The sequence below is a fragment of the Rana temporaria genome, chromosome 10, assembly GCF_905171775.1.
Source record: "Rana temporaria chromosome 10, aRanTem1.1, whole genome shotgun sequence".
Classification (NCBI taxonomy): domain Eukaryota; kingdom Metazoa; phylum Chordata; class Amphibia; order Anura; family Ranidae; genus Rana; species Rana temporaria.
Window position 1 is genome coordinate 36,486,732 of NC_053498.1, and position 21,418 is coordinate 36,508,149.

The 21,418-nt window shown below is 48.9% G+C and overlaps 1 protein-coding gene across 1 annotated transcript in view; it reads right to left on the reverse strand.

Moving 5' to 3' along the window:
• Positions 1 to 21,418, reverse strand: part of LOC120916524 (galactoside alpha-(1,2)-fucosyltransferase 2-like) — a 145,467-nt gene that overhangs the window by 40,234 nt on the left and 83,815 nt on the right. Inside the window, exon 2 of the mRNA XM_040327543.1 lies at positions 5,777 to 5,957. Within this exon, the coding sequence (XP_040183477.1) occupies positions 5,777 to 5,803 (27 nt within the window). The 5' untranslated portion in view covers positions 5,804 to 5,957. The remainder of the gene's footprint in view (positions 1 to 5,776; positions 5,958 to 21,418) is intronic.

Here is a 21,418-nt window from a genome sequence, read left to right on the forward strand (position 1 = left end):
ACCCCATTTTTAACCAGAACTCATCCTGTACCATCTTTTTGAAGTTACAACGCCACCCAGCGCCTATAGTGTATTCTATACATCTAGCCCTGTGGCTAATAGCGGTGTCTTTAGAAAGTGATAGGATTTGAGCTCTTTTGTGTACTTTATTGTTTATTTGGTCCTTTTTTGTTATTATTTTGAGCAATTGCCTTGTACACCCATGTTTTGTATTGTCTAAATTAAAATATTTATATTCTTAAATTTCGGTGCCTACAAAGTCCAATCTCTCTCAGTTTTAGACTTATTGTCTTCTTCTACATACCTATACAATTAAGGATGTGGCACCTTTATACTAAGGGGTGTTTGATTACCACCCTAGGGCAATCGTAATTCTAAATACAATGACACACTGATTCGGACAGTACTATTGCCGGCTATAGCCGCTGATTTGGTATGCGATTTGACATGTCAAATCGCATGCCAAATCGGCCCAATGTGAATGCAGGACACCTTTTGGGTACAAGAACTGTCCTTCTCTCACACACAATGTCTGACACAATCACTCTGCCCCTTTCACACTGGTGGCGCTTTTCAGCCCTTTTCAGGCGTTTTAGCACTACAAATAGTGCCTGAAAATTGCTAGTAGGGTGATTTTTACCCCCCGCTAGAGGCTGCGGAAGCGTTAAAACCGTCCGCAAAGCGCTGCTGCAAAGCTTTGTCGACGGTTCGGCGGCGCTGCCCCTTTGATTTCAATGGTCAAGGGAACTTTAGGAGCGGTGTCCTGCTAGCAGCATCTTTGAGGCGCTGTAAGGAGTGGCAGTGCACCGCTCCAGTGTGAAAGCCCTCTGGCTTTCACACTGGAGTGAAAGGAACGGCTCTTTCAGGGCGCTTTGCAGGTGTTAGCGTTATAGCGTCTGCAAAGTAACCCAGTGTGAAAGGGGTACAAGAGCATTGCTGGTTGGTTTGGAGAGTTTAGTAACCTGTAACAACCAGATTTCCTGATTCTGCACTTAGGCTTCTTTCACACTGGGGTGCTTTGAGGGCGCTAAAGAGCTAAAAATAGCGCCTGCAAAGCGCCCTGAAAAAGCATCTCCCAGGGCTTTCACACTGTAGCGGTGCGCTGGAAGCACGCTCAAAAAAGTCCTGCCAGCCGCATCTTTTGAGGCACTGTAGGAGCGGTGTATGCACTGCTCCTAAAGTGCTCCTGCCTATTGAAATCAAGGTGCAGGGCTGCCGAGCCACTTTGCTGGCGGTTTTAACCCTTTTTCGGCTGATAGCGGTGGTTAAAAGTGCCCCGCTAGCGGCCGAATAGCGCCACAAAAAGGACAGTAAAGCGCCGCTAATAACAGCGGCGTTTTACCGCCAACAGCGCACCGATCCAGTGTGAAAGTAACAATAGATAGATTAGGCAATGATTCATAGTTGTGTACTATGAATCACTGCATTTTCACTGTTAAAGAAGTCCATTTAGTTCTGATTGGCAGCTGTGGAGAAATACCTCCTCCTGCTAGTAAATATATATTTTATTTTCATTAATATCATGAGATTTTCAGACTTTATCAGCTTCTTCTTGCTAGTGATCCAACTAGCAAGAAGAAGCTGATGAAGTCTGAAAGTCTCATGATATCAATGAAAATAAAATATATATTTACTAGCAGGAGGTATTTCTCCACAGCTGCCACATTGACAGGCAAGCTATTAAAAAAAAAAAAAAAAAACATTGGCAGGCTGCCATACTGTGTCACTTACCTTTCTAGGTGTCCAGGTCCTTTTAAGACATCAGGCCTCCTCCAGCAGCTCCTCCCCCTTCACGGTCACATGACCGGCCTGACGTAACGAAGCCCTCCTTCCTTCTAAGCCTAGAGCAGAAGGCTGGCCGGCGGCCGTGGAGGCGGCTGTGTAGCCGGCCGTGGTGAGTGGCACCGCCGTGCCAGCACAGGGAGAAGCCCAGCTCGCTGCCTCAGAGTGTGGGGGGGACCCGGCCGACACCTGCCTAAATGCGGCCGTCTCCGCAGAATCGACCGCGAATTCGGCCGCGATCTTGGCGCAGAGAGGCCAGCCAAGCCTCTGAGCATGGGGAAATGTTAACTGGCGGCCTGGCAGCCAAGGCCCACCGGGCATATGCCCGGTGTGCCCTATGGCCAGTCCGGGCCTGTCAGTGAGAGAGGTTTATCCAGGCACGCTAAGCCCACTCAAGCAGGAGTGGTAAGGAAAGTGTTACGCATAGGAACAGGATTGTTCCAGATACTACACCTGAATCTGCTGTTCTCCTTCTCATCTCTATCCCTTTCATCACCTGTTAACTGTTTTTACCCCGGCTGGGTAATAAAGAGCACATAAAAAGACATTTATTCGTGAACATTCCTTACTGCTGCTGCATGCATCATTCATCCCTAGACATTTGGAAAGAGCCATGAGGTAAATCTGCCATCCCATCTATTATCAGCGGCTCCTTCGGGGGTGAGCGCTATATATATATATATATATATATATATACACACACACACACATACATTTAGCCGGATTCAGGTACATTTGAGCGGGCGTAGCGCAGCTCATTTGCGCTACGCCAACGTAAAATAGAGAGGCAAGGCCAGTATTCACAAAGCACTTGCTCCCTAAGTTACATCGGCGTAGAGTAAATGGGCCGGCGTAAGCTAAGCCCGCCTAATTCAAATTAGGAAGGTAGTGGGCATGTTGTATTAAAATTAGCCGTGACCCCGTGTAAATGACTTCCGGAACGAACGGCGCATGCGCGCGCATGCTCAGAATCACGTCGAATTTACGCCCTAAGATACGACGGCTCAATGGCAATGACGTGAACGCAACCTACGCCCAGCCCCATTCTAGTACGACTTACGCAAACGACGTAAAATCTGACGGCAGTTCCAACGTCCATACCCTACACCAGGGGTCTCCAACCCCCGGTCCGCGGCCCACTACCGGGCCGCAGCCTGTTTACTGGCGGGCCGCGAAGCCTGCAGTGCGGCGGTGGCGGGCGAGCAGAGAGATCGCCGCCATCACCGCACTTCCGCCCACACAGCCCCACCACACTTCTGCCCACACAGCCCTGCCGCTACACTGTAAGGGGTGAAGCAGGCGAGCAGAGAGATGACATCATCTCCCACTGCTCACCCGCATCACCGCAGTTCCGCCCACACAGCCCGGCCAGCGTACCAAGGGGGGGCGATGGTGCATTCTGCACTGGATGCCATTCATTAGGGGGGATGACAGCCCGGCGCCCCCGCCCTCCGTGAGTGAAGCCAGGCGACAGGCAGCAGCAGACCGTACCCGGCTGACTGACACTCATCGCCAGCCGCCGCTATCACATTACACCGCACAGCAGGAGGGAGAGACAGTGTGCAGAGCTGGAGAGGGTAGGTGGGCAATGTGCAGGAGTCCAGAGCTGGTGGTGGGGGGGAATGTGCAGGGGTCCCAGGCTGGGGGGGGGGCAATGCGCAGGAACTGTGGCAATCTGCATCTGGTGGCATGTGGCAATCTGCATCTGGTGGCATGTGACTGTGGCAATCTGCATCTGGTGGCATGTGACTGTGGCATGTGGCAATCTTCATCTGGTGGCATGTGGAAATCTGCATCTGGAGGCATGTGGCAATCTGCATCTGGTGGCATGTGGCAATCTGGTGACAGGCACTGTGGCAATCTGCATCTGGTGGCATGTGGCAATCTGCATCTGGTGGCATGTGGCAATCTGGTGACAGGCACTGTAGAAATCTGCATCTGGTGGCATGTGACTGTGGCATGTGGCAATCTGCATCTGGTGGCATGTGGCAATCTGCATCTGGTGGCATGTGACTGTGGCAATCTGCATCTGGTGGCATGTGGCAATCTGCATCTGGAGGCATGTGGCAATCTGGTGACAGGCATTGTGGCAATCTGCATCTGGTGGCATGTGACTGTGTCATCACTTGCCTGACGAAGAGGTCCTGTGCGACTTCGAAACGTTGCTTTTTTGTGATTGTTTCTATGCATTAAAAATCTTTTGGACGGTTTTGCTAAATGATCCTCGGTGTGCTGGCGAATATACCTACAGGATTGCTTTTCCAGTTCCCAGCTGGTGATCGCTTCAGCACCCTCTTCTCTTATTGGCTGTTTTCCAGGAAGGTGTGCAATTGGAATATTTTTGAGACTGCATCCCGAGGCATGTGGCAATCTGCATCTGGTGGCATGTGGCAATCTGGTGACAGGCACTGTGGCAATCTGCATCTGGTGGCATGTGACTGTGGCATGTGGCAATCTGCATCTGGTGGCATGTGACTGTGGCAATCTGCATCTTGTGGCATGTGACTGTGGCATGTGGCAATCTGCATCTGGTGACATGTGGCAATCTGCATCTGGTGGCATGTGGCAATCTGGTGACAGGCACTGTGGCAATCTGCATCTGGTGGCCTCTGCATCTGGTGGCATGTGGCAATCTGCATCTTGTGGCATGTGACTGTGGCATGTGGCAATCTGCATCTGGTGGCATGTGGCAATCTGCATCTGGAGGCATGTGGCAATCTGCATCTGGTGGCATGTGGCAATCTGGTGACAGGCACTGTGGCAATCTGCATCTGGTGGCATGTGGCTGTGGCATGTGGCAATCTGCATCTGGTGGTTTGTGACTGTGGCATGTGGTAATCTGCATCTGGTGGCATGTGGCAATCTGCATCTGGATGCATGTGGCAATTTGCATCTGGTGGCATGTGGCAATCTGATGACAGGCACTGTGGCAATCTGCATCTGGTGGCATGTGGCAATCTGGTGACAGGCACTGTGGCAATCTGCATCTGGTGGCATGTGACAGTGGCGTGTGGCAATCTGCATCTGGTGGCATGTGACTGTGGCATGTGGCAATCTGCATCTGGTGGCATGTGGCAATCTGCATCTGGTGGCATGTGACAGTGGCGTGTGGCAATCTGCATCTGGTGGCATGTGACAGTGGCGTGTGGCAATCTGCATCTGGTGGCATGTGACTGTGGCATGTGGCAATCTGCATCTGGTGGCATGTGGCAATCTGCATCTGGAGGCATGTGGCAATCTGCATCTGGAGGCATGTGGCAATCTGGTGACAGGCACTGTGGCAAGTTGCATCTGGTGGCAGATTCTGCATTATGGTGAGTTTAACTATTTAATTTGATATTACAATATAATAATACAAATAATGTGCTTCAATCATCCTGACACCATATTAACCATGGTGTTGTGATGAATGACTGAAGTGCTAACACCAGCCATTTCCTGAAAAACTGGCCGCGAAAAACCGCATCGTCGGCCCGCATCATCGGGGACCACTGCCCTACACGACTTAGACCAGCTATTTGGTGGTTTATCTTTACGCCGGACGTACGCCTTACGTAAACGGCATAGCTTACTGCGACGGGCGCAAGTACGTTTGTGAATCGGCGTATCTAGGTCATTTATATATTCGACGCGTAAATCAACGGAAGCGCCCCTTGCGGCCAGCGTATATATGCACCCAAGATACGACGGTCGTAGGAGACTTACGTTGGTCGTATCTTGCCACAATTCAGGTGTATCTGATTTAGAGAATCAGCGCATAGATATGACGGCGCACATTTGGACTTACGACGGCGTATATAGTAGATATGTTGGCGTAAGTCTTTGTGAATCCGGGCCTTTATATGCAGAATCGATAGACCAATGTGGAATGAGCTGCAGAAAGTACATCAAATCTTCACAGACCAAGTAAAGTACAAGTCTTTCCTAGAAGTGGGGCACACACTGCAAAAGTTACCTGCTCGTTTATGTCTAAAGCAAAAGCAATTGTACTTACATTCTTTTCTCCGCTGGCAAACAGCATTTCTTTTGCTCAGGCAGTAGACTCTTTCTTGCCGTCTTCAAGTTCAGTGCAGGGCTATGGTTTCTTCACCGGTCTTGATGAAATCAGAAGCATCCAACTGTCGGATTGTAGGGAAGAGGAGGCTGCAGGGAACAGACTAGCTACATGGAGGAGCCTGCATGAGCAGAAAATTAGGGTTATAAGACTGCTTTACTCGATCCCGAAGACATAAATCAGCAGTTAATCCTTGCAGAGTGGGAACAGACACATTAATTAACAGCTTTAACCACTTCCCACCCAAGGACGTCATATGACGTCCTGGACTTTCAGTGGGGATATCTGAATGATGCCTGCAGCTACAGGCATCATTCAGATATCCATCTCTTCAGCCGACGAATCCCTGCACCATAAGAACGATCATAGTGGCGGTTCCACCGCTTGATCGTTCTTATAGGTCCTTCTCCGGGCTCTCCTTTGCCATCGGAGACCCGGAGAAACGATCCGCCGGCGTCCAATGGAAACCATAGAGTAGACTGGTGACCAGATTGTCACCAGTCATCTCTATGATCGTTGGAGGCCCGGGCGTGACGTCATAACATCGCGCCCGGGTCCTGGAATGTAAACACAGCCCCAACCGCGGCTGAAAGCATTAGATCGGTGAATTTTTTTTCACAATCTAATGCTTTCCAGCCTGGAGGAGAGATGTGGGGTCTTATTGACCCTGCATCTCTCCATAAAGAGTGCCTGTCACAAACCATTCCTATTACAAGGGATGTTTACATGCCTTGTAATAGGAATAAAAGTGATAAAAAAAAGTGATAAAAAAAAAATGACAAAAAAAGTGTAAAAATAAAAGAAATTGAGTAAAATAAAAAATAAAATAATAAAAACATTTTTTTTTTAAACGCCCCTATCCCTGGTAGCTCCTGTTTAGAAGCGAACACACACGTAAGTCCCGCCCACATATTTAAACGCCGTTCAAACCACACATGTGAGGTATCGCGTTAGAGCACCAGCAACAATTCTAGCACTAGACCTACTCTGTAACTCTAAATTTGTAACTTGTAAAAAAGCGACGCCTATGGAGATTTTTAAGTTCTAACGTTTGGCGCCATTCCATGAGTGTGCGCAATTTTAAAGCGTGACATGTTAGGTATCTATTTACTCGGCGTAACTTCATCTTTCACATTATACAAAAAAATTGGGCTAACTTTACGGTTTTGTTATTTTTTAATTCACAAAACAGTTTTTTTCCCAAAAAAAAGGCGTTTGAAAAATTATTGCGCAAATACTGTGCGAGATAAAAAGTTGCAATGGCCGGCATTTTATTCCCTAGGGTGTCTGCTAAAAAACATATATAGTGTTTGGGGGTTCTGATTTATGCATGTAGGAGAGAAGTGCCAAAATAGGCCCGTATGGAAGTGGTTAATTAGAAGTTATACCAGTAACTTAATAAAACGCCAGCACATGCAGGGTTATAAAAGGTGTACCTTTGAAATGATGCAAAGCCTGCGAGCTACAAGAGAAAAAATAGCACCTGTGGTGCTTATATTGGTCCAGCAGTGCACCAACACCTTTACAGCCATTGTGCTACATGCTGGGTGTTTGGTGTACTCCTGTACCTTTAAGGAGGGGTAGCTCCCCTTCAGTCCACCTGCCCCTATCTATCCATTAAAATGCATGTGCCTCCACTATGGGGACGCTCATTGTTTAGTGTTAGGACCACAGATTACAGGGTGCCTTGGCACGGCTCACGCATGCATTTGCAAATGTGTGCGGACAAAATCCCTGTTTTTAATGCATACTGTTAGACAGGTTAATTGGTGGTTCTGCAAGCTGGTCGGTAAGTAGGCTTGGGTTTTCCCTGGGCATTCCCCGGGTTTTGTTGTTAAGAGAAAAAATAAGTCTTTCATGTAGCAACACTCCTACCCAGTGGTCTCCCAAACAGCTAGAAAACACTTGTTCAAGACTTGATACTGGTCCATATTATGCACATACCCTAGAAGATGTTGAAAGCAGGCTTGTGGATGAAAATAGGCAGAAAACAGTGCAAACAGTGACAATGCTCCTACAGTAAGATTAGAAACCAATGACCACAAAAATAGCCATATACAGTATGAAAACAAGAATATTTTTGCATGCAAATAGGTAGGTTACTTATAAACGACAGAATTTGAAAGCTAGACTGATTTAGAAATGTATATAAATGTAAATATAAGCTAAACAACAAATGCTAAAAATGTTAAAAAGTAATTAGAAGACACTACAGATGCTAAGCGTGTCATTCACTCCAAAGAGGGCACCTCATAATTTTTTGCTTTCTGCTCTCTGAACTTAGATCAGGTGGCTTAATATGGCCAATAATGGGGGTCTTTCTTCAGCCCCTCACTATAAAAAGAAAGAGTTCCCAGCAGCCATATTAGCTGGGATAGGGAAAGCATGGGGAGTGCTGCTGATGAAGTGCATATGGACAGATTACAAAGAATATAAAAGAATATGTGAAAAAGTAAATCAAGAAGACCACAAAAATTCAAAACCAGCGACAGGTTTCAAAAGATACTGTAGTAGGACAAACCCCCAAAAATTCTTCAAATTTATGAACAGTAAAAAGGTCAGGTTTGAGCATGTAGGGCCTTTATAAAATAATCTACAGTAGGTGACTGTGGACAAAGAGAAGCCCCAAATAATCCACAATGGCTCAAAAGTCATATGGTCTAGAAATATTTAGACAGAAAAAAGGTTAATAAAGATCCTGGGCCAGATGGCATTCACCCAAGAATCCTAAAAGAGTTGAGCTCTGTCATCTCAAAGCCACTGGGGTAGATTCAAGTAGGGGAGCGCACTACTACGGCGGCGCAGCGTACCGTTTTTACGCTACGCCTCCGTAAATTACTTGAGCTACGCTTCATTCACGAAGCATTTGCTCCGTAATTTGTGGGGGCGTTTCGTAAAAGTGGCCGGCGTAAGCGCACGTAATTTAAATGATCCCGTAGGGGGCGTTGATCATTTAAATTAGGCGCGTTCCCGCGCTGAACGTACTGCGCATGCTCTGTTGGGAACATTTCCTGACGTGCATTGCGGTAAATGACGTCGCAAGGACGTCATTTGCTTCGACGTGAACGTAAATGGCGTCCAGCGCCATTCACGATTCACTTACGCAAACGACGTAAATTTCGAAAATCGCGACGCGGGAACGACGTGTATACTTACCATTGGCTGCGCCTCCTAATAGCAGGAGCAGCCTTACGCAGAAAGCGACGAACGCAAACGACGTAAAACTTGAACGCCGGGCGCGCGTACGTTTGTGAATCGGCGCAAGTATGCAATTTGCATACTCTACGCTGACCACTACGGGAACGCCACCTAGCGGCCAGCGTAAGAATGCAGCCTAAGATACGACGGCATAAGAGCCAGTTCTTGATGGTAAAAATATATTTTAAGCAACAGACAGTATGGATTAATGAAAGACAGAAGTTGTCAGACAAATCTGATTTCTTTTTTTGAGGATGTATATAAAACTTATGACAAAGGAATGTCTGTGGACATGGTATACTTGGATTTTGCAAAAGCGCTGGACACAGTTCCCCACACACGGCTAAGATTTGTGGTTAATGAATCATACTCTGAATGGTCTAGGGTTGCTAGTGGTGTACTCCAAGGTTCAGTGTTTGGACCCTTACTTTTTAATTAGAGATGCACCAAAACAGATCAATCGAAACGTGTGATTTCTGCATTTTTGAAGATAAAGAAAAAGGTTTGTATAATGGTGCCGAAAGCACACATGCGATTTTGCCGTGCTTATGGTGTGTTTTTCATAGGTCACTTAACTCAAAAACCACATCAAAAACATAAAACAGGTCCATTATTGACGTGTTCTAGCTTCATTTTCAATGCATCTCAATGGGAGGTGCGTGTTTTTTTTTTTTTACTGATTAAAAATGTAACCAGCTAGATTTTTAACACCCGAATGGAAACACAACGGACCAGTGTGAGGACATACATATAGGAATGCCGATAATGGCCATTCACATTCATGATATTAATTAACACATTGAATATAATACAATTACAGTATATATAAAAACTAGGGATGAGCTTCGAGTTCGAGTCGAACTCATGTTCGACTCGAACATTGCCTGTTCGCCTATTCGTCGAACAACGAACAATTAGGGGTGTTCGCGGCAAATTCAAAAAGCCACGGAACACCCTGTTAAAGTCAATGGGAGAAATCTAAAGTGTCAATTTTAAAGGCTAATATGCAAGTTATTGTCCTAAAAAGTGTTTGGGGACCTGGGTCCTGTCCCAGGAAACATGTATCAATGCAAAAAAAAGTTTTAAAAACGGCCGTTTTTTCAGGAGCAGTGAATTTAATAATGCTAAAAGTGAAACAATAAAAGTGTAATATTACTTTAAATTTAGTACCTGGAGGGGGGGGTGTAAAGTCAGCATGTGAAAAAGCGCATGTTTCCCGTACATAGAACAGTCCCTGCACAAAGTGTCATTTCTGAAAGAAAAAAAGGCATTTAAAACCGGCTTTGCGGCTCTAATGAATTGTCGACTCTGGCAATTCAGAGATGATTCATTCCTAAAAAAGAAAAAAAAAAGCCTGGGGGTCCCCCCGAATTCTATTAACAGGCCCTTCAGGTCTGATATGGATATTAAGGGGAACCCCGCCGTCAATTTAAAAAAAAATTATGTGGGGTTCCCCCCAAATATCCATACCAGACCCTTCAGGTCTGGTGTGGATTTTAAGGGGAACTCCACCCCAAATTTAAAAAAAAATGGCGTGGAGTTCCCCCAAAAATCCACACCAGACCCTTATCCAAGCACGTTAACCTGTCCGGCCGCAGAAAAGAGGGGGGGACAGAGTGCGAGGGTCTTTCCCAGTGACGTACAAGGGTGTGTCTGAGGGGGCGGGGTCACGTGACGGGTGGCCACTTCTCCTATATAAGTAATGTCAAAGCTCCAGCGCGTCATTCCGCTGGGCTGTGTCCAGCGGAGAGTGGAGCTCACCTGCTGCGCTCTGGACGGATGGATCTTCTCATCGCTGGACCGGACCACTGATCGTCCGTCGCTGGAGAGATCATCCGTCGCTGGATAGAAGACAACGTTGGAGCAGGGAGCCGCATCGACAGTGGATTACCACCGCTGGATTTTTTTTTTTTTATCAATAAAGGAATTTTTTCTACGGTGTCTGTGTGTATTTTTTTTTAACTATTTACACTTCCTTCGTGAAATGGTAGAGGTACAGTGTACCCCATTACCAATTCACATAGGGGGGGCCAGGATCTGGGGGTCCCCTTTGTTAAAGGGGTCTTCCAGATTCTGATAAGCCCCCTGCCTGCAGACCCCCACAACCACCGGGCAAGGGTTGTGGGGATGAGGCCCTTGTCCCCATCAACATGGGGACATCCTCCCCATGTTGAGGGCATGTGGCCTGGTGCGGTTCAGGAGAGGGGGGGCTGCACTCTGTCCCCCCCTCTTTTCTGCAGCCGGCCAGGTTAACGTGCTCAGATAAGGGTCTGGTGTGGATTTTTGGGGGAACTCCACGCCATTTTTTTTTAAATTTGGGGTGGAGTTCCCCTTAAAATCCACACCAGACCTGAAGGGTCTGGTATGGATATTTGGGGGGAACCCCACGTCATTTTTTTTTAAATTGACGGCGGGGTTCCCCTTAATATCCATATCAGACCTGAAGGGCCTGTTAATGGAATTTGGGGGGACCCCCAGGCTTTTTTTTTTTTTTTATGAATGAATCATCTCTGAATTGCCAGAGCCGACAATTCATTAGAGCCGCAAAGCTGGTTTTAAATGCCTTTTCTTCTTTCAGAAATTACACTTTGTGCAGAGACAGTTCTATGTACGGGAAACATACGCTTTTTCACATGCTGACTTTACACCCCCCTAGGTACGAAATTTAAAGTAATATTACACTTTTATTGTTTCACTTTTAGCATTATTAAATTCACTGCTTTTATTGTTTCACTTTTAGCATTATTAAATTCACTGCTTTTTTTTGCATTGATACATGTTTCCTGGGACAGGACCCAGGTCCCCAAACACTTTTTAGGACAATAACTTGCATATTAGCCTTTAAAATTAACACTTTAGATTTCATATGTTTGAGTCCCATAGACTTTAACGGGGTTCTAAAGTTCACACGAACATTTGGTGTGTTTGCAAGTTCTGATGCGAACCAAACAGGGGGGTGTTCGGCTCATCCTTAATAAAAACATATGTATTAAAAAAAACTGTCAACTTCGGTTTTCGTCCAAGTGCATACTGCATTTTCGGGAAACAAAAATTTCCATTCGGCGCACCTCTATTTTTAATATATTTATAAATGATATAGGGTAAGGGATTAAAAGTACCATTTTATGCCACGTACACACAATCGGAATTTCCGACAGCAAATGTTCGATGTGAGCTTTTGGTCGGGTATTCCGACTGTGTGTATGCTCCAATGGACATTTGCTGTCTGAATTTCCGACACCAAATGTTCCAGAGCTGGTTCTCAATTTTTCCTACAACAAAAGTTCTTGTCGGAATTTCTGATCGTCTGTATGCAATTCCGACACACAAAAAACCTACGCATGCTCGGAATCAATTCGACGCATGCTCGGAATCATTGAACCTAATTTTTCTCGGCTCGTCATAGTCTTGTACGTCACCGCGTTCTTGACGTTCGAAATTTAAGACAACATTTGTGTAACCGTGTGTATGCAACACAAGTTTGAGCCAACATTCCGTCCAAAAAAAATCCACGGTTTTGTTAAAAATTTCGATCGTTGGTACGCAGCATAAGTCTTTGCAGATTACATCAAGCTATGCAGTGGAATAACATCCTCACAGGATGTCTCCAATTTACAAACCAACATCAATGTGCTGTTTAATTGGGAAACTATGTGGCAAATGAGGTTTAATGTTGTTAAATGTAAAGTTCTGCACTTTGGATAAGGTGACCACTTGATGATGACTGTTCATTGTGTTCCATGGTATATCTAATGCCTTGGAAATTCTTTTGTACCCTTCTCCTGACTGATATCTTTTAACAATGAGATCCCTCTGCAGACCATGATTTTTGCTGTAGGAAAGACCTACTAGAACAGCTAAACTTTATTTGGGGTTAATCAGAGGCACTTTAAATGATGACAGGTGTGTACTGACTCTGGTGCTTTTTGCATTTTGCAGATTTGCTCTGGAAACCATATAAAATGGACTGTATTGCAAATCTGCAAAAAGCACTAAAACTGCATAGGCCTGAATGCAGCCTTAATTTTCAACACAGCTACATCCATTTGTAGACTTTTTTATATCCACTGTATTATAGTACATATATTATATATTTGCTCCTATTAAAGAATAACCCATTAAGACTCTTCTGGCAGCAAGTTATTGAGATCATATCTCAGCTAACAGGAATTTGTCTGTCTGTTAAGATGCTGCTATTCTTGTCAATCTCACACCCATGTTACAAAAAAATATATAAGAAATCATTGTTGAACCATTTATTAAATGCAGTCCGGTTGTGGGTGGGGCAAACTCACCCAGTGCACACAGGGCAACTTTACTCTCTCTCACTATTCTCCTTACTCCGGACTCTCCGGTGTATGCGCTTGCTAATGCCCAGGACCGAGCAGGACCGTGTTTATGTGGCATCAACAATATGGCGGTACCCCAACTTAGACACGAGCCATACACCCTGGTGTCTATGTATCATAACCTGAAGCTGTCATACAGGTCCCACGATACAATCGCCTGTTCAGGATGTGTGCATTACGGCCCCTGTTCCCCCATACGCCATTACCACCATGCACCCTTTATGTAACTTCAGACCAGGCTAGGACAAGGTTTCGAAAGCTTTAATGTTTACTTTTAGCATAACAGTTCCTAAACAAAGTGCACAGTCTTTTCCCTAAACTAATCCCTTATGCCACGTACACACGGTCAGACTTTTAACTGGGCAAAACTCTGTCGGAATTTCCGACGGAAAAATAGAGAACCTGCTCTCTATCTAAGTCCGTCGGAAATTCCAACAGAAAAGTCTGATGGGGCGGAATATCCGATGAAAAGCTTCCATCTGAATTTTTTATCGGAAATGCCGACCGTGTGTACGCTGCTTAACTCGTGACTTGTGGCTGCCCCAGCGTGCCTGCACAGGCAAGAGTAAATGCACAGCAGAGTCCACAGTAGCATATCTCCAGAGCTGGTTATCTTCAGGGAGGACTGCAGATCCCAGCAATCCAGCTACATGTGGAAGGTTCCTAGAGGCAGGCAATGCTCTCTCTGGTAGCTGCAGGAAACAGGATAACTGTTTCCCTCCCAGCTGAGGCAGCAGCTATCTCACTAACCAGCATTTCAACCTGTTTATAAGGGCATGCATTCCTAGCACTTGACCACCAACCAATGGTTCGCCAGGATGAACAACATTAATGAAATAGAAGGTCTTACCATGGCCTTTAGAAATAAGACTGTAGAGCAGAACAAGGGTCCATTCACACTGTAAGGGACAGCTGCCGGAGATTGTACTGCAGCAATTTACCTGTCTGGCGGCTGTCCATTCTGATTGAGGTAGGGATCACTGTGTTGTTTAATTTCGCATATCACATAGCTCCTTTTTCTTTTACACTGAACTTTATTTGAAATGTAAAAAGGTGACACTTTATTCATATCACTGCACAGCAGCACAATGCAGCTGCGTAACACAGTGACATGTGCTTCTGTACAGCGCACTACAATAAAATGCAGCATGTGTAGGATACACAATAAAAAAAAATTCTGTGCATCCCAGTAGTGACTGGTGTTTTATACTGCAGTAAAATGCCGGTCACTGCACATAGTGTGAATTGGTCTTAAGAGCTAATATGAAAGGAATTTAAGTGCTTATTCAAATATAGCCATGACTATGGTATCCCAGATACAACCTTTACTGCTAAGACCCACTGTTTATACTCCCCCTTAAACCTTTAATAATAATGAGACCACCACTGTAACTTGGAGTAAAAACTGGCCGTAGCAGCCTACTTTATTTTAAATACTTCAAGTAATAAATAATAAATAACATATATAAACCATATAATTCCTGAGAAAACGGTTCTTCTCATACTAGTGATGGACTTTGCGGGCAGCACTAACACCAACTTGTAAACCTTTTAACGTTATAAACTTTTTGGCACTGCGGTACCTAACCTTTGGTCATAGGCCTCAAGCCGACAAACTGACTCAGAGACGACCACTGACCGCAGTGCCCCCATTAGCCAACATTCCAGCTACACCTTGGTAGACTGGCAAATAACACCCCTTCAGAACCCATACCACCTCTGGGTAATGGCGTCCATATTTGGGGTAATTTCTTACACCTTGGTAGACTGGCAAATAACACCCCTTCAGAACCCATACCACCTCTGGGTAATGGCGTCCATATTTGGGGTAATTTCTTCTCCTGCAAAGTCCAAACACCCGCCACCGCCACGACAGCATGAAACTCGTACCAGCATACAGAGAAACCAACACAAGGAAAGCACCCAAAACAAACAAATTTCTCACAAACCATCAACACCACTATCAGCAAGCCCATAACAAAAAAGGGGAGGGTGGGTGGGAACTTTTCTCCCCACGCTGTGTGTTACCCGGGAAAGGAGAGAGGAGGAATTTATAGCCTCTCCTCCCCTCACACTGTCCTCTCCCCTAACCACTCCCCCCCTGGCTTGTAAGGGTTTTCTGTTAACCCTGTCATGCCGGCCCTGCGCCTATTGTTTGTTATTCTTTGCTCCGGGCCTCTCTTGACTATGGTATCCCAGATACAACCTTTACTGCTAAGACCCACTGTTTATACTCCCCCTTAAACCTTTAATAATAATGAGACCACCACTGTAACTTGGAGTAAAAACTGGCCGTAGCAGCCTACTTTATTTTAAATACTTCAAGTAATAAATAATAAATAACATATATAAACCATATCATTCCTGAGAAAACGGTTCTTCTCATACTAGTGATGGACTTTGCAGGCAGCACTAACACCAACTTGTAAACCTTTTAACGTTATAACCTTTTTGGCACTGCGGTACCTAACCTTTGGTCATAGGCCTCAAGCCGACAAACTGACTCAGAGACGACCACTGACCGCAGTGCCCCCATTAACCAACATTCCAGCTACACCTTGGTAGACTGGCAAATAACACCCCTTCAGAACCCATACCACCTCTGGGCAATGGCGTCCATATTTGGGGTAATTTCTTACACCTTGGTAGACTGGCAAATAACACCCCTTCAGAACCCATACCACCTCTGGGTAATGGCGTCCATATTTGGGGTAATTTCTTCTCCTGCAAAGTCCAAACACCCGCCACCAGCACCCAAAGGTAACACCTTGCCATTGGGCGCACTTCCACAACCTCAATGCTTGCTGTACCCCGTACTACGGGTGCAACACCCTCATATCGATACCCACGTCCGAGTGGTGAACTCCATTACCCCTAATGTATCCCCATTTAGACCTCTCCAACTCCGGATGCCTGACCACCAGGCCCCCCGTTTCCATTCACCAACAACAATTTCCTTTTGGCGCTGCGGTGCCTGACCTCTGGTCAACAAGTCCCGACCATACCAATCTCGTATCCAGAACGACACGTGGATGAGCAGCCACTCAAATATAAAGCGTACCCCGCGCCGTCCAGCATTGACCTCACCCCTAAATCCTTCCCCCCCACCTGGGGAAACCGTACATCCGGTGGTCGGTCCACCCCTGCAAACCTGTGCCCATCCTGTATAACTCTACTCCACCACATTCCCGGGAACCGCGACCAACGCACCTGAGCCTGTAGTCTCGGGGCCCACAGTTGTCGATCCTTCGGCCGCACATGCTACACTTGCCCCCCAATACCCGTAGGGGTGTTCCACAATCCAGACCAATCCTTGTACTGTACCAGGAAAACAGTAAGCCACCTCTACAACCAACAATAAAACTAAACCAAAAACCCTTGTGCCAGGCCACCAGCCATTGTGGTCTTACATCCACTCAAAACCTACACGACTTGCACCTGCCCATCCTCTTGACTGTTGCCTCGTCACGCCCATAACGCGCAGCCTCTGTGGCTGACCCACTACAAAGGAATGTGCCGAGAATTCCTTCTACACGAGGCCCAATGTCCCCAAACATTTCCTAAACACTACCACCCCCGATACCGCGACCATGGATCCCCCATTCTTATGTAACGAAAATGAAACCGCCCACCTACGGGCATGCCTGCGGGACTTACCGCCCCAGCCCGACTGGGCAAAGGTCCGAACCAACAACAGTGGACGCCTGTACTGACTTGCCCTTCCCCCTCTGATCCGTTTTGGATCTACGGGAACCAGTGTGGCCCCGTCCTATGCCACACCCCACGTCCACAGCAACCTGCCGCCTTGACCCTCTTTTGGAGGGGGTTAACCAACCCGACCACCCTAAATGCTGCAAAATAGCCCGAGCCAACACTACACGGAACAACGCAACCCCATACCGGGACGGACACAATGTCCCCCACTTTCTCCACAAACACCCCTAAAGATGTAACAAGAATGCCAGCCACGCCAACTTTTCTTATCCAATACCAACTGTGTCCTCCCCGTCTCCCTGTTCCTGGACCAACCATACCGAACCAGAAACCTGTACCTCCGGTCCCAACGGCTACACCTCTGACTCCAGAACCATAGTCTGCCGCCCAACCAGACCTACAACAGACCGTCCATGTACCCTCACTTTACCGACCTTCTGCTTACATGGAGGACGATTCAACTAACTACTCCACCGCCACTCTGGACGAGGGACCCCATGCTCCTCCGCCTACGTACCCACTCTCGAAAACCCGTCCCACGGAAAGTGGGACAAGGCGTACGCCACTACCATGTCCACTCCCAGCAAAACACTGCGTACACAACAACATCCTTTCGTAAACAGCACAGCCCCATGTCGCCGGAGACGAGTAACTGAGGGGAGGGCGCCGAACCCTATTACCCCCTTTGTACCACCCCCAAATTTGCCCCGTTGAACGGACTTTCCTGTCCCGGGAAGCCGCCAAACTCAACCGCCAGCACCACCTGAAACCTCTCAGCCGCACTAAATTCCTTGTGAAACTCCGCTGCCAACCCGGACTGAGGAAAATGGCAAGCACACCCCTTGACCTGAAAGATGATCCCAAACCCCTGCTCTTCGCCCACATCCGTGAGCAGCTCCATGTCCAAGCTGCTGACCGGCTCGGACCACAAGGCCCTGCTGTTAACAGACTACCCAAACAAAAGAAAAAGGAGGAGTGACCCAGCAGGTCATACCTATGACCTTTTTACCCACCGCACCTAAACTCTCCCCGTCGGGGGGATGCGGCACGCCAAGTCAAGTCTTCCCCAGGAGCGACCGCAGCGCTTTGGGGTGAACCTTCCGCAAACCTACTGTCCCCTTAATCTCCGCCGTGAGCCTTCCAATTTATCCGGCGAGAAACTTGCCTCCCAGTGCCTCAGGATCGCTGACAATGCCCAAGAATTGCCCGAACAACCTGGGTCCCCCCGTTATTTTGGGCACCAACGGGACGCAAACCGTACCCCAACGCGACCCATCCTGGCCAACCAAACACCGCAGCTGCGCGACCCAGCTGGGCAAATGCAGAGAAGTAGTTCAGATAGCGCGCAGGAGCCGGAGCAACCCCTCGGCCAGCACTTAGCCACGTAGCTCTCCCCTACTCCCATGCAACCAAACAGCCTGCAGCTTTCCTGGTGTACCGGCAACGCCGAAAGGCCGCCTAGATGTCCGACCTAGCCACCCAGGTCCCCCGACCACAATGCCTCCCCATCCACTACCGCAGCGAATGATGTGTAACACACCGTACGATCCCCCGCGTTGATGGCCCTACTGACTGCCCCCCCCCTTTGTACCTAAAAGACGATGAATGAGAATGAGCCTGCGATTGTCCAGGCTCTGCCTTCGGTACCACCCCCAACGGGGAAAATACCAACCCCACGCAAGAGTAGGGGGGTGAAACGGGCCCCACATACTACCAGTGCCTCTTCCATCCCCCGGCCACCAAAACCGCTCTGGGAAGATGTAGCACGGCACGCAACGGTCCGTGCCTCCTGGGGAACCCCGGACAACGAAACCCGGACCACTAAAACCCCCTGCGAAAACCCTCTCAAGCAGTTGAGCAGCCACCCTGTCGGGCCACCTGCCTATAATTAGTCGCAACCTGTTACCCATCGCCGGCGTACTCCCTCCTGCCGAAACGGATCTGCGGGACGCCCCTACCTTGTCTTAAGACAGCCGGAAGAGGAACCCCCCAAATTTTCGCCGCTACCCTCCTTACACTGCCAGTGCCCCCCAAAACCGTAGGCCTGCTCGCTTAATGGTAGCTGAAAAGCGCCGGACCGTGTCCGGGGCCCTTCGCCTATCCCGCTCGCCAGAACCGAATACCCCTGCAACCAGTCCACTAAAAACCTGGGTATACTCCTGCACCCCCTGGTACCTCCATCCGCCTTCCCCGACTCCTCCGGCTTGACCCTGTCCAGGGTAAACTTTCCCCAGCAGGAACAGAGCAATTTCTCCCCAATTCCTCTCTTCCAGATTATCTCTTGTTTCAAATGTGAACCCCGAGGAGCCACGTAACACGTGTATACCTCCCCCTTCGCTGCGTCCGCCAAACGGACTAGATACCTCTTACTTGCAGAGTCCCCCCACCGCCTCCGCCTTGTCCCCCGGGTTGCCGCACGGCACTCGACCTCCCATACACTTCTCCGCTGCCAGCAAAACCAGCAGCCGCCGGCACCGCTATCGCGGTAGCGGCGGTTCCAAGTTACATCCACCCGCCGACACCCCAGCTGCCGCCGGGCCAACGGTGGGTTTGTCCCTCCCCTTTAGCTTGCTCCCCAAGGCCTCCAACCCCAACTGAAATCGTTGCACACCCGAGTCAACCACATCATTTTCCCCCATGGGCCCTGACCCCCCCGACGGCCACCCCACTGTCACCCCCCCCGCCACAGCAGGCACCTACCACATCACCCGGGCCCCCCTCCCTTGGCCCCCACCCCACAAATACCCCTCATACTGTATTGCAAGAGTACTAGCCGAAATCACCTTACCGGACTGCCTGGAAGCAATCCCAGCAGCCGACCGACACGTCTCCCTCGATGCCGACACCGTCCTGGATACGACCTCCTCCTCTGAGCCCGACAGCTCCCCCTCCGACCGGTCCATGAACGAAACATCTGACACTGAATGAAGGCCCACTAGGCACCTCGGGCCTAGCGGCTGATGGCCCAGCGCAGGCTTGCACTCCCACTGCACCCTCAGGACCCGCTCCGGATTTTTTATTTTTTTTTAGGGTGCAAGTCCTCTGCGACTCCCGCTGCCTATGTCCCTCGCCCACTCTCTCCTGGGCTGGATTGGGGTGGGAGCCCGTAGCATTTTTTTTTTTTTTAAGCTGCAAGGCCTCTGCGACTCCTGCTGCCTACTTCCGGCTCCCCCTCGCCCACTCCCTCCTGGGCTGGCTTGGAGGTGGCTAGCCTCGGATGGTGAGAGGCTATAGCCACCGCTGGGACCGATTTCCCCCACCGAGACTCCGGGACCTCCGGTGCACCACCGGGGTTGGAGCCCGCAGCATTCTGTTCTTCCCGGCGGGCCTGGCTGCCGCCTTGGAGCCCCTGAGCCGCCCCCCCCTCGAACCGGACTCCCGCCTGGTCTGCCCTGGGGCCCACCGACGCGGCCGTTGTTATTGTGTGGGGGGGGGCCCGGTGGTGCTCCCCTCCCTGCTAACTTTCCTGGTAGAAGGCCCGGGGGGGGGCGGCGCACTAGGCCGCAAGCGCCGCGCTAGAGTTATATCCCCCCCAACAGGATATGATCGCAGGCTCCCCTCCCTGCTGGCATGCCTGGTGGAAGGCCCGAGAGGGAGGGGGGGCACCGCTACTAGGTCGCAAGCGCCGCAGCCGTAGTTCGTATGGAGGGGGGGCCGTCGGGGCTCCCCTCCCAGCTAATTTCCAGGTGGATGGCCCGGGGGGGGGGAGGCGCCGCTGCTAGGCCGCAAGCGCCGCACTCGAGTGACCCCCCCCCCCCGAACCAGGCGATGCGATCGGCTCAGTCCCATGTGTAAGGAGGGGCTCCCACATGGCTGAACAACCCCCCCGCGCCGCCCGGCCTATGCAGTGAAATGAGCAAGCAGGCTGTAGCCCCAACTGTCTGGCAGAGCCCACGAATCCCCAGCAGCAATCCTACCTGCACCTTTCTAACTTTTCTCCCCACGCTGTGTGTTACCCGGGAAAGGAGAGAGGAGGAATTTATAGCCTCTCCTCCCCTCACACTGTCCTCTCCCCTAACCACTCCCCCCCTGGCTTGTAAGGGTTTTCTGTTAACCCTGTCATGCCGGCCCTGCGCCTATTGTTTGTTATTCTTTGCTCCGGGCCTCTCTATATATGCAGGTGCCTAGCTCTTCTCTGTGATTGCATTGCCCTAATCTTTGCACATTTAAATTGTGAGTCGGTACAACTTACACCATGTGCAGGGGCGGCCTTAGGTGTTCAGGCGCCCTGTGCGAGCTAATCCTGTGGCGCCCCCCCCCCCCCCCCATCTTCACCCCTCGCCCCCTGGTCACCTAAACATACACAAAGAGGTCCCTTATA